Source organism: Apteryx rowi, unplaced genomic scaffold (genome assembly GCF_003343035.1).
Source record: "Apteryx rowi isolate R43461 unplaced genomic scaffold, aptRow1 scaffold_116, whole genome shotgun sequence".
NCBI classification, from domain to species: Eukaryota; Metazoa; Chordata; class Aves; order Apterygiformes; family Apterygidae; genus Apteryx; species Apteryx rowi.
In genome coordinates, this window is record NW_020447375.1 from 1350053 (window position 1) to 1363809 (window position 13757).

A 13757-nucleotide genomic window follows, 5' to 3' on the forward strand; every position below is an offset into this window, starting at 1 on the left:
ATTAAAATTTTGTAATGCKACTACTGGAGTGCCAAAGTGCTATAGAGGGATATTCTTATTTTGAGAGCTCTCCTCTAAAGAGGATACCTGCTTCAAAACAAGTGCAAACAGTAACGGTGAAAGATATGAGCAATTAGGTAAATAGCAAAAGAAAAAATACATCAGTATTTCTGAATACAAAACTCGCTGTTTTTCCTTAACTGGATATTTCATTGAAAATCCATAACCCGAATTTGTAGCTACATCTTAAACTTGATCCATTCATCCATTCTTTGCTCTGTCCCCTCTGTTTGCTAGCGAGATACCTTTATGCAAAGCAATTGCTCCTTTAAATTTCTCATAAGTTCTTCAGACACCTGGGTATTGAGCAACCATCTAGTTTGACTTATCTTTTCCAGACAGCAGAAGCATAAACCAAGAAAACGGCCTAGCAGGAAAGCATCTAGAGGGGAAACCGAAGCAGTAACCGAACCGAGGCGTATTCTGCCGTGCTGGGATCGTGCATTAGTCCACAAGCACCTGCGGAAGCAGCAGGGTTAGCGCATGGATGCTTTCATCAACACGTGATGGCACGCTTCAATGTTTTATGAATTTATATATATTTTTATATTATTATAATATAATAATAATAATATTATTATTTTTTAAGAGTGATTCAGCTACGGCTCAGCACAGAAGGCACTGAGGCTGTTACCGTGCAGAAGCTTACCCCAGCCCCAGCAAACCAGAGCAGCAGAAATTAGTATTCTCCCCCGGAAACAAAGTAGGTAGGTTTGGGGAGCTCTCTGTAAGCAGCTATCAGATCATACCCTTTAAATTCCTCATCTCAGCTCCAGTTTACTCAGGCCTTAAGGTACTCCTGCGGCTTAATTTAATTTATGCCATTTAAACAGACTACTTAATTATATCGGCACTTGGCAGCGCAGCTCTACTTGAAGGTCTGTTTGCAATGTCACTTCAATAAATTAATTTTTGGGAGGCTGATAATAGGACTGTATTATAATTCTCACAGGGTTTAAACTTGGAATGTGAGGGCGTTTTTTAAGCATATACAGTTAAGATGACCACCTTCTCTATTCACTTATCGGAGGACGGGGAGTTATTTTAATAGGAGCTACAATCTAAACCCGATTTGTCAATTAGAAGGCTGAACGCAATTACATTTTTTGGCCACTGTCACGGCGTTACTATTGGAAAACCACGTTCACGAGCATCAACGGGCTAGAGGTTGACTCTTTTATCAGCAATCTCTATTTAGTAAATGCCTGAATTTACTAAGCTACAAGCGAAGCCACCAAAGCTTTAAGAGCTGCAGAAGTTAATGAGCATTACGGGTGCTCACTAACCCACCGTGAGCTACCAGCTAATCATGGGGAGGAGGTGCCCATCGTTGCAGCTCGCTTGGCTTGCTCAGGCGATTGCAGCCTCTCCAGGAGAGAAATCCCGTGCCGTCCGTAGGGTACAAGCACCGCGTGAATCACTCCGACGCCCGCATTAAACCCAACGCCCTGCTCCCTTACGTCTGTGTTACACCTGCGCGGTTTAACCGAAGGGGAAAGGGTTGCGCTTGGCGTGAGCCGGGCGATGTCCCGACAGCCACGAGGCCGATCGTCATCTCTGTGTCTGCAGGTGGGTCTCCGTAGGCAGAGAGCGTCACCGCATCCCGGCAAGGGATGGATCACCTCCGGTGGTCCTCACCCCACTGGGCTCCTGGGGCGGTAGGAGCAGATCGGCTTGCCGTTGAGCATCAACTAAACGTGCAGCTATGAAGGACAGAAGGCTGATATGCTCACCGAATGAGACACCAAACTCCTTGAGGAGTTCAGGAGAGCGAGCAATCCTTCCCTGCACCTTCCAGGCTTAGTAACGAGCAATTATGGCCCTTATCCCCCACTTACTTATGGGAAGAGGTCTTGCAGGTATAAAGCCATCCTAGCAGCAAGGAGAAGGACAAAACATGAGAGCCACCAGCCAGACTGCACTTCATCCCATCTCCCCCGGTGCATTCTGTCTCAGCAGGGCCAGGCATCGCGTCCTCATTTTGGGGCGTCAAAATTAAATTTTGCACATGGTGCCGAGAGGTCTCATCTCGAACACGGGAACAAGCATGAGCAAAACATACTTTCTGACTGCCTTTCTACGTAGAAACATGTTTCCACAATCAGGTTGAGCAGGCACCAGAACAAGAGCAGCACCATGGGACAGCCTGAAGCTCCAGCAGAGGAGCAAAAGACAGAAAAAAACCTGTCGTACAGATGAATCTCAGCTTTGCTGGCTTGGTCAGACCTCCTTTTAAAAGGTACATGTATCCTAAATGCTGCCAAGTCATGAGGATAACATATGGGATATTGAGCGAGGACGTCTTCCGGCTTCAAATGATTCTGTGTGGGGGCTGGGGAGCTGGAGGACCATTAATCGCCAGCTGAAGACTAGTCTCTAAGTTCTTTGGAGAGATATATATCAAATTGCCACATCTCTGCAACCCGTTGCGATGATACTTTGGCAGACGGTCCACTTTTTTATCTCCTGCTCTTAAACGAATGATGATATCTTGTCATGGTTTAGAAAAGTATATTTGTTATGATGTAAGATTTCCTCTCTTAAGACTTTGACCGTACTTCAGAACTTTTTATCAAATTAGCCTTTCCTGTATAGTAATTTATTTCTGTTTTTTTAAGTGAGTTTTTTTTTTCTTTTAAAACAAATCAGAGGTTGGGGGAAATCCACCACAATGCAGTAGTGGTTAACTAATATTTTACTTTGGGATGTTGAAACCTTCCCAAATAATTTCAGTGGCAAATCAGACCACATGCCAACCACAGACAACAAAGCGGCTTCTYCTCCTGGCCAACATCCCTCAAATCCATCCCACAAAAATCTGCTTTTCATAGGGTTTTTTTGTATTTTGTTTTTAGTTCTCTGCTACGCAGAAAATGTAAACTGAAAAAAACCTTTCATTTCTGTTGAAAATAGAAAACATTTCCGTTTGAAAGGGGACAGAACAGGAAACTAAACCAGGCAAATAAATAAAAGCAAGAGATCCAGCGAGCTTTAAGGACTCGCCACTTAGATCTCCCAGCGCTACTTTTGCCGTGCTACGGGGAAGCACAGAGACACCTGAATGTTTGAACGAAAGCCCTTACTCCACTTTAAATTTGATTTGTAAACCAAGTTTCATTTGAAATACTCTAATAGGTTATTTCAACTGTAATGAACCCAGAAGAACCAGTAATTTATTATGCAATACATTTTGAAAATTGCTCCCAATGTCCATTGCACTGAAGGAAACTAATAGCACTTTACGCTGTTTCGTTTCCCAGGCCAAAAACACTTGGCAGTTGTGGATGGTACAAATATTAAGCATTTGATTTAATATATGAAATACTGAAAGTGTTCAGTGGGATACTTCTGGCTGTAACCCAATTTTGTGCAGCGCGAGTGAACTAGATTTTCAGTGATTTGCTTAACTGAACTACAGTTATTTATTATCTAATCAAAATATCCAAAAAAAAGTGAAGAAACCAAGTTTTAAGTTCACTAAGAACCTTTTTTAGGTCCCCAAATGGTCCCTTCCCATAGATATCAAATTAAAGGCCTACTTGTATCGATGCATGGAAATGGATTAACGAGTCGCAATCAACTTGTGTTCAAGAATGATAAACTTGTTTTACATTGTCTTTGGACATAGATTATTTTAGCTGTTTTAGCCTCCTCCTCCCTTTACATCTCTGCTGCAGATCAGACAGCTATTTTTGGTAGTTATGCCGTTAGATAGTTACAGCAGCAAGAAATATTAGGGGCGCTTACGTCGAAATTTATAATGCTTGCAAAGATAAGCTTATCAATGAACCCCCTTACTCGGTATCTAAATATTGACATAACTGCATGGGAACACGCTGGTGTGCTATAGAGGGACCTTTAACAAAGGCAACGCTGAAGAGCGGCATTTTGCACGTGTACGAGAAGTCGTCAGCACAGCTGCTGATGCCTGACACGTGCATTTATTCCATATCTTTTACCTAGGCCCCAAGAAAGCCGTCTCAGCTATTCCCATGCGTCTATCCAGCTCGTTATTTTGAATGCCAGTGAATTGCCTGAGGTATTTTAATGGCTAGGTGAGAGAAATACTACATGAGGTTGGGCTTTAGAAGAGCTTCTTGGGACAGTAAATCGCTCTGCTGCAGACAAGGCTGTAGGAAGCATCGTTCAGTGGCAACGGTCTCATTTTTCTCAAAAGCAAGGAAATTGCAATATCAAAAGTGAAGCTTGTACAAACAGAAGATGGTTTTCAGAATACCAGGTCAAGAGCTTTAACCAAAAAAATAAAAAAATCACTGCACACTACAGATATTACTACAAAACACATGCCTACAACTTCCTTAGGTGCCTGAAGACAACAAGAGAACAGAAAACCAGCAAGAACAGAGACAAAAAAGAAGAGTGAAGGGACAAGCCGGAGAGATGATGGTAATCAGAGGAGAAAGAAACCTCAATAAAAAGACGCAATGAAACCAGCCTCAGGGAGAGCAGAAGACTTAGCCCTAGAGGCTTAGTGTGATTCAGGCCACTACTCTTCTGAAGATGTTCAATTTTTACAGCGAGGGATGTTAAAATAAAAATCTGGGCAGAGCAAAGAATGGATTGAACTTCTGGCGTCCAGCTCTCCTATTCCTCTTCCTTCTGGTGTGCCCAGATGTCCTTCCTCTTTGACCTCTTCCCTCCCATTCTCCCCACGCCCCGCTGCAGATTCATCCTTCCCACAAAACTGATTTTTTTCCCTTCATGCTAAGCGTTCACCAACAATAAAAACGTAAATGCAAGTAGGCGCCTGCAAAAGGGAGAGAAACCTACCTCCTCTACGTCGTTGTCCAACACTACGATTTGTAAGGGCGAGGTCAAGTTGCGGTTCTCGGAGATGGTGGTACCCACTGGGGAGGATTCGAGGATAAAGCCCTCGTACATCGATCGCGTGAAATAAGGATTCTGATTATTCTCATCGAGGATTTCGATGTGTAAATTGGCAAAGGCAGGAAGAGGGTGGCCATTGTCCTGTTCAGCCTGAAACAGGAAAGAAAAGAATCATTTATCAAAGGCTTTCAGATACTGCAAACAGTATTTGGGTTTGGTTTACTTTTAAGAATTACTATGTCATTCAGTTCACCCTATTTTGAAACTTGGCATCAGGCAAAAAAGAAATATCAAAAATTAGCTAGGAAATAAGAAAGAAAAAAATGAGTTTCAGCCACAACGACTTTTTAATTAGTCACAATGAAATGCTTAAGCTACGCGGTACAAGCAGAAATTGTGCCTTAAAGTATCAACATCACAAGTTTTGAAAAATGTCTTGCACTTGAAAGGATAAAAGAAAACTGGAAACTGCTGAATGTACAATGTAACCACCACCTACACCGATACCACCACCACCAGAGTTACAGCCCAAAGACGACTACAGCAGCTATGGACAGATGGCACTTGCTATACATTACTGGGATAGCATATCTACTGAATATGATGCTTTTTTTTCTTTCCTTTTTTTTTTTTTTTTAAATCCCAAACATCCATCTTGCTCATGTTAGAGAAGTGCAATTTTAATTTTGCCTACTTTCGAATTTCAAGCAAAATTCTTTATTTCAATTCATGGCCTCACTTTTCAATGGCACTGCTCGCTCGTACAGCTTCACCTGATCTTTGCAAAACTCCCAAACATAAAAACGCTAATTGCTCATTAAATAACAAGCTAATTTGCTACAAATCCACAGTTTTGCTTTTTTTTTTTAAAATGATTGCTTAAATGGCTAATTAAAGCAAATAAAAAAAGGAAAGTAGAGTACAACAACCAATTTGCTTTTTAATTTATAAAGGGTAACCAGCTTCAACTGCGGCACAGCTTGTGTCCTGGCAGAAGGGCAATAGCACGGAGCTGTCCAATGGTCTCCGATACTTGGGGCTTCCTTTCCAAAACCTGGAAGCACAGCGATCCCGAGGCTCCTGCCGCTCCTGCGCTATTACCTTTCCGCAGAGATGGGGGCAAGGTTCTGTACACTAAAATTCCCAGGAGTAAAAATATTTCAGAGGAAAGAGGGAACAGAACGAAAATGATTGCTAACAGTACTTTTTTGTTCCCAGAGTTTTCATTTTGATATTTCCCATTTTAAAAACAACTAATTGCTCATTTTTCAAGGGCTGTTCCTACAGCCGAGGAGCCTCCTTCTGGAAACCCACAATTTTGATTTCTTCAGCTATTTCTTTGTTTCTTCTTCTTCTTCTTCTTCGGTGTTTCTTTTTTGCCTGCAAAATGTTAATTGTGTATAAAGGTTTGAGCTGTTTACCAGGCAACAGGATGATGGTGATAAGCACTTCTATTTCCAGTTAAAAAAAGAAAAAAAGAAAAAAAGTGCAAACGTTATCAAAATTCTTGTTAGAGAGATCAAACCCTACTTTAGAAATTGGGGGGTTTTGCTAGACACTGCACCCGCATGTCAAAATTTCAGGAAACGGGCTGCAGGAGGCAACGTTTTCATCTCCTGCTGTCCTTGCCTGCTTCTGGGATACAGGATACTACCACGGTGATCAAACCCATATTTGCCTCGAGCAATTACTACACCACCACATTAGAGTAAGAATATTCTTTTCTTCCTGCTGTTTCGATTTTTCTTGAAATAAAGCACCTAACAGGAAAGCAGGACCGCAGGCACCAGTCCACCAGAGGAGACCCATGCTTCTGGGTGATCCCAACCAGGTCTGAAGAGGTAGGTCCACATTAGCTGGAACAGTTTGCCTTTATGCTGATCACTGAGAGCAGTTTTATTAGCGGTGAGTTAGAAACCTCCTAATTGCACAGAATTTTGTCCAACAGAGCAGCGCTCAACCACCCCTGGGGAAATCCCCGTCCTGCAGAAGTTAACAGCAACACATTTCAAAACCAACAGCGTAGTAGCTGGTGATGGTATTGGAGACGAGGTAGGTGACTCCTAAGGCTGAACATACCCCATAATTGACAGACGCCAGATTTATTCTGAAATTTTTACACTTGAAATTTGTTTTCATTCAGCAGAGCACCAACAATTTCACAAGGAAACGCCATCAAAATTTCTTGAAAGTACGCTAGTTACTGACCTGCTAGAGCATAAAACTTGAGATGTGTCTCAATATGGACAGTTTTTGGCATAAAATAACATACTTTATATATACATGGAAATGATCCCAGCAAAAGTCGGCTTTGGCATATGAACCAAAGATGCACATTGATCCTATTCTATTTTATAAGTAGCTATATCACCAAGCATCATTAAATACTCTTTTCCACTCTTTTCCAAAAATAAATTGCTCTCAGAAGAAAAAGTTTTAGGAGCTGCTGCGTGTTCCCTTCAAACAGACCTGCATATGCCTTGCAACTGCTGCGAAAAGATGCTAAAAAAAGGAAAACGCAAAGAACAGAGGATCCCAGCCGCCTGAGCCGCTTGAATTGCTGCGCTAATGGCCTTGCTTTAAAGCCGGAGCGAGCGCAGACCCCATCCTGGGCTAAAAGAGAAAAAATTCATCCGAGCAGGATGTTTACTGCATCATCACCATGGTCCTGGAGTGTCTCTGGGAAGAAAAACACAGTGCTCTAAATTACGTATAGACAGATACAAAGCAGGATGCAGGCTCCTAAAACAGGACTTGAATTTCAGGTGCTGGAGTCCACAATCACAATAAAAATATATATATTTTTTTCCTTCCTCAGTGGGCACTAACTCCAATTAAAATTTTTCCTTTTCTAAATTATTTATTTTTATTTAATTATTAAAAAAAAAAAGTGCTGAAATTCTAACAAACTCCCGGTGCCCATTCCTTTAATGTTTTCAGTGTGTTTGACAAATTTCTGCAAACCACTGCCTTTCTAATCCAACACACCTACTTGTGGGGCCCCGGTTAAAACTCACTTTTAATCTGCTTTACACACTAGTACTATCACTTCACAAATCCTTTTGTGTAATTTGGAATCTTTCTGAACAGAAAAAAGATAAATCATCATCTCTGTAAAGAGAAATACGTATTTTCGGATCCTCATAATACATTGTTACACATTTTAAAAACCAGCCCATATATCTGTAAGAGTAGGAAGACAAATATAAGCCTTTTTTATCTTTGAAAAGATTTAGCTGAAATTTGGAAGAGAAAAAAAATTGCCSGTTTTCTTATGAGGCTTTTCCAGAGTCATTCTGTTATAAGCCACTGGAACATGAGAATAACCAATTTTTTTTCATTTTAGGCTTTGCACATAACGGGGGGGGGTCCAACAAATCAAATGGAAAATTAAAACAGAAATTAGTAAAATGCTGGTACAGATATTTACTTTTAATCGACATCTTTCAAAGAAATCTTTTTCTCAGTCACTTCTTTTTCTTCTCTTCAATGCAAAGAATTTTTTATACAAACGTGAAAAATTGCCTTGCCTCCATATGCTATGTAAACACCTTCACAGGAGCAACGCTGGGAACAGTTTATGCGCYTTTGATGCATGCTGCTTATAATTCTCCAAAAACTATATGGCAGCCGTAAATTGTATTTCTCTCTCTCCCTTTTTTTTTGTTGTTGTTGTTTGCTTGTTTTTATGAGATGCATTCCTAGATAGGGCAATTTGTTTCAGGCATTCGGTGCTGGGAGCAAAAGCAGTTGTTTTCTCATGTCCTGTTAACACTCTTGCTGGCCTCGGGTCGAGCACCGCTGCTTCCTAAAATACTTTTTCCTGGACAATATTTCTTTCACAAGGAAAGCCACTGATATTTAAGACAGCCTAATTTATTTATTTATTTTTTAAACTAACAATAATAGAAAACCTTCGCTATTAGCTCTACTCAACCTTGCCATACGCAAGATCAACAAAAATGGTTAAGATACAGGTGACCATTGGACTTGGGCAGAAGACCCGGGTTCTCCTTAAGAACAGCCTACTCTACCATCAACCTGCAAACCTACCAAGGGTAGTTGAGATTATATGGACTTGAACAACCTCCACTGTTCTTCCACGGAGGGAGCAGGCTGCAATGAACCTGGTTAGGCTGTTTAATACAGAGGAAAATGAAAATACAGAGCCATGAGGAAGCTTTAATAGAAAAAAAACCTCCAAAAAACAAAAAAACCAAAAAAATGTACATTGAAGACTTCTTCACAGTGACACACAGTGAAATGAAAACTTTTGCTTTTTCGCACAGTTATGAAAGCTATCTATACAAAAGCAGCRGGTTCCCTTCACGCTACCCACACGACGCGCAAAGAACAGAGGTTTACACTGTGGACAACCGCTGCTTTAGATGAGCGAACCTAAGAAAGGAAGGAAGGGCACAACAATGTGAAAACTGTTAAATAATTCTCAAATCAAGTACGTTTAGCTACATTTATTAAGTAATACGCCGCGAAGAAGTGCGTGCAATCTGCTGGTTGAGCGGTTCGAATGCCACGTTGAACTTGCAGAAGAAATCTGCAAACTGCAGGTATTTGTAGCAGCCAACACGTAATTTTATCCTTAAGGCAGGCTACTAGAGATGAAACGAAAGCAGTCTCGCYAAAGAGCCTCTACGAGGAGCAAAAGAGCAACTCGGCAGGTTACCAGCTCGAAAAAACGTTCAATATGAAAAACACCATTAAACTCACATACTCAAAGCATTAGATGAAACCGGTCCCAAAACGAAAGGAGAAATGAAAGTGATGTGAAAGACTCCCTGAATCCACAGAGAAAATAAATAAATAAATTTAAAAAACCACCTTCTTCTCTTTTCATAAGCTGGCAGGGGTCTGTTTGGTGAAGGAAACCTCCTCTGGTGACACAACCAGCTCCAGATGGACACCGGTACAGGGGCAAGCTGTCCYGGCGCTCCGGATGCATCTTCCCCACTTCCCATGCTCATTCCCACAGGAGGATGGAGGAGCGCCGGAGACCCGGGCAGCCTAGGGATGTGAGCAATCCTCRTTTTGCAGAGCTCCAGCTACCTGTCCTACCTCCGGAGGCGGCACCAGCAGAGAGGCAATCCTAACCCCGCTCTCCGCCCCAGGCTTTGCCCGTAAAGGTCTTGCCCAGCATCCAAGGAAGGTAACGGGAGCGTACACCAAATTTAGATTATCTTAAAAGTGCCAGAAGTGTTATATTCACTTTAGGATTCTTTAAATTGGCATTCCGTCAAACTAAGATTATTGTAACACCGGGGTCAACAAATACCCGATATTCAATCACCGCTGCATATAGGAAATGTTTGCTATATTGCCTTAGTGCAATAAAAGAGCTGGTTGAATGCACAGATTCCCAAAAATCCCTGGTGACTACATGCACGGCAGCAGAATTTTAGTGAATCCCCCTGCTCAGCTCCCCCCTGGAAATGCCCCCTACACACGCACGGTCTTTGGGTCAGGGAGAGAGAAAAAACACACCAGCAAAAGGGAACACAACCATATTATAAGCAGCAATACTAAACTTTCCCATAGCCCTTTGCAGTTTTTTCCCCATCAATTTGCTAAGGGAATCTGGCGCCACGCAAAACCACAATACAGCGYGTTTCCGGCAAGTCTTAAAAGTCACATATCCCTTTTCTCACCCTGTTGAAAAGGATGCGCTCCGCCACCGTGAGGAAAAGCTTGAAAATAGCGTCTAAAATAATAATGCAACCTGTCATAGACCACCTGAACCAAAAAAAAAAATGAAGGCAGGCTATCACCATCCAAGATAAAACTGGGCTAACAGTGTCTGAAATAGGAGAAAGTGCAAAAATAAATTGATGAATGTTAATGGAAAAAGAGTCTAGTTTACACTTCTGATTATGTGACTGCTTTTTTAAACACAGCATCATGGAAATATCAGCCCAAAGAATTTTTCTTGGAAAAAACAATCTGCTCCATCAAAATAATCTTTTTCCATGCACTCTACAGCCAAAAGATTTGCTGAAATTAGTGCCACCACAGTCGTCTTTTCTTCCTCGAAACCGGAGCTTTGCTAACCGCGGTCAGGTCCCAAAGTCATTTGCTCTGCACTATCAAAATCCTCTCAATTCCCTGGGCAACTTAATCCTTTTATTCAACCAAGTAGCTTTGAGACATTGCTCTCCTTGTGCTTCTGAACAGTTATTAACCTAAACCTATTATATCTACGCCTACCAGGTTAGCTTCTGGACAGGGTTTCTTTTAAAACGTGACCAAATCATTGCTTCTGTTTCCTGCAGGACCCAGCATCGGAAACGAGTAAATAATTCAGAGCCAACAATGTGCTTGAACCACATTTTGTTCCCACTCACAAAATATCCATGAGCAGATTAAATTTTTCTTTGATGTATAAATACAATTCTCAAAAAATTTTTTTAATCTTACGGCTAGACTGATTCATAGACATTCAAAAAACAGCTTACCTAGAATTAGCTGCACGCAATAACGCCGTATTTTTTATTTCTTCCAATTCAGTGATGATAACTGTACCCCAACACACAACTGTTGGGATTAAGACTGAGGCTTGCCAAACACCTGCACTGTCATACCTACAATTCCATGCAAAAAATTGGGCAAGGAATCCTAGATACTTACAGGTCCATGTAAAGCAAACCCAGAGGATAGAATGATATTTGAAGAAGATTCATAACATATCTATAATTTGACTTTTGGCTTTTCGGAAAAATAACTTCAGATCTTCTTTTGCTGTTGGAAGTCAATACTGGTTTTGGAGTTGATACACCCGTTTAAGTACCACTGAAAAAGAAACATGCTAAAACTTTACCGCTAGACAACCCAGACGATAAAGAGAGCTTCCAATAGACTATAACAACAGTTCGGTCAAGTTAGGTCTTTTTTGTGGTCCAGTTATCTGCYGTTTTTTCGCAAGCATCCCAGCGAGAACCATAAACGTCGTAAACTCAACTGCTGCAACTGCTTCCAGTCTYGCGCTCATCTCCTTTCACTAAGACTGCAGATTCCCTCTGTGCTCCCTACCATCGATTACAGCCTAATGTTTCAAGAGATACGGCAAAAGAAGTCAGGAAAAGCCTCTGGCAACTGCATTTGATAGCTCACCAAAAAGGTGTAGGACTAGAGACCTGCAGCCAAGCCAGTTCAGGTCTTCTATTTAAGACAAGAACAAGGTCCAGGAGCTTCAGACRCTCAAACTTGACTTTGGCTGTGACGGACATGGAAATATTATATAGCGTTTATACCTATGCAATTAAAAAAAGGAGCAGCCAGCACAGATGGAGAAAAGGAAGGCCAAGTGTGACAAAGCTGCTCCTATTTTTTGAGTTTGTGACTGAATTGGAAGATAAAGGTGAGACTAGGGACATAATTTATCAAGATTTAGGGAAAGCGCTAGGGTTGTATATCACACACTGGATTAATTTACAAGGTCAGAAAGTACAGCATAAGGAAAGAACTATGAAAATGGATTAAAAATTGGCTTAAGGACAAGCAGCAGAGAGTATCTTCAGACATGGAAGAAACCTGACTTTACAGTCAGTGAAGCTTGTGATGTGGCACTGAAATGATATTGGCACATAATGTGTCTAGACAGCAGGCTGGAAAAAAMCCCCCACCCAAAACATATATTTTTCCTTCTTGTGTCAAGGATAAGTGACTTCAGTATCACTAGGGCTCATGACACTGTGGGCAAGGAACAGTAATCCTTACGGGTGACCACCTTYCCAAATAAGAAAACTCTTTCTTCTTCCTTCAGTTAAAGAAAATGCCAACTATAAAGTGATTATATCAAGTCCTAAGTGATGAACAGAATGAAAGAAAAAAGGTCTTTTTACTGCAGACAGGAAATGCAGATATTTCTGTAAATATAAGTAGTTATGGAGCTTACTCGCTGTGGATTTTAATCTTTCTGTGGCTCTATGAATAACAACACAATTTAGGGTCAGTCTTAACTCATAGTCACTAGTCTTATTTAATGTATATCTGTGATTTAATGTTCTAAATGCAAGGAAAACATCTGCCATTCCAAGATGCTGTCAAACACGGGGGGGGGGGGGGGGGGGGAAATCGGTATTTGGTAACTTTGGGGAAAGACTGACTTTTTAATCATAAGAAGAAACAATTTATCCATGTATCATAAAGGTTTTTAAATAGTGTCTTCCTGCACCTTTTTTTCCTTATTCTCGAACACCAAACCTCACTCTGCACTCGGATTTTCATTTCTACCTCGGAGCTCACCACCACATTACACTTAACAAAGATAAAAAAGCCACCTCAAAGGGAACAGAAATTTCCAGGTTATTTGGATTGGCTACACTTTTTTGATAGTGATAAGCCCAAGGAAGTAACTGAATATAACTGAGTTCACTTAAGGGAGGAACATTTGAAAAGCCAAGGTAAAATGCAGTTATCGTACTTATACCTACAGGAGATGCATTGCAGTTCCACCAAGCCAATGATTTTGAAGATTTCTTCATTGGCAGAAAGCGGGTTGAGTGACTGTTTAACGAAAATACATTTCTTCTATTCTTTGTTCTATCTTTTGCCATGGGCACAATAGTGCTCTCATTTGTTYGGCTCACAGCCTATTCGAAGACACAGCAACCACTCGATGTTTCCCATTACAGATGTTAACATCTCTACCCTTGCGCCAGAACATCAGATGAGACCGTCTCCAGTCACAGCTCAAGAGAGACAAAAACAACSCATTTCCATAGCTTCACTATGAAGCTTTCTTCAAGTTCTCAACACTGCAGCCTACACACGCAGTTCAAAGTGATAAATGTCTTGATATTTACATTATATACTCCAACTCTAACGTATTTGTCACA

The 13757-nt window shown here is 41.1% G+C and overlaps 1 protein-coding gene across 2 annotated transcripts in view; it reads right to left on the reverse strand.

Moving 5' to 3' along the window:
- Positions 1 to 13757, reverse strand: part of PCDH15 (protocadherin related 15) — a 293502-nt gene that overhangs the window by 144592 nt on the left and 135153 nt on the right. For both annotated transcript variants that reach the window (XM_026081044.1, XM_026081033.1), the window contains exon 10: positions 4852 to 5058. In XM_026081044.1, the coding sequence (XP_025936829.1) occupies positions 4852 to 5058 (207 nt within the window). The remainder of the gene's footprint in view (positions 1 to 4851; positions 5059 to 13757) is intronic.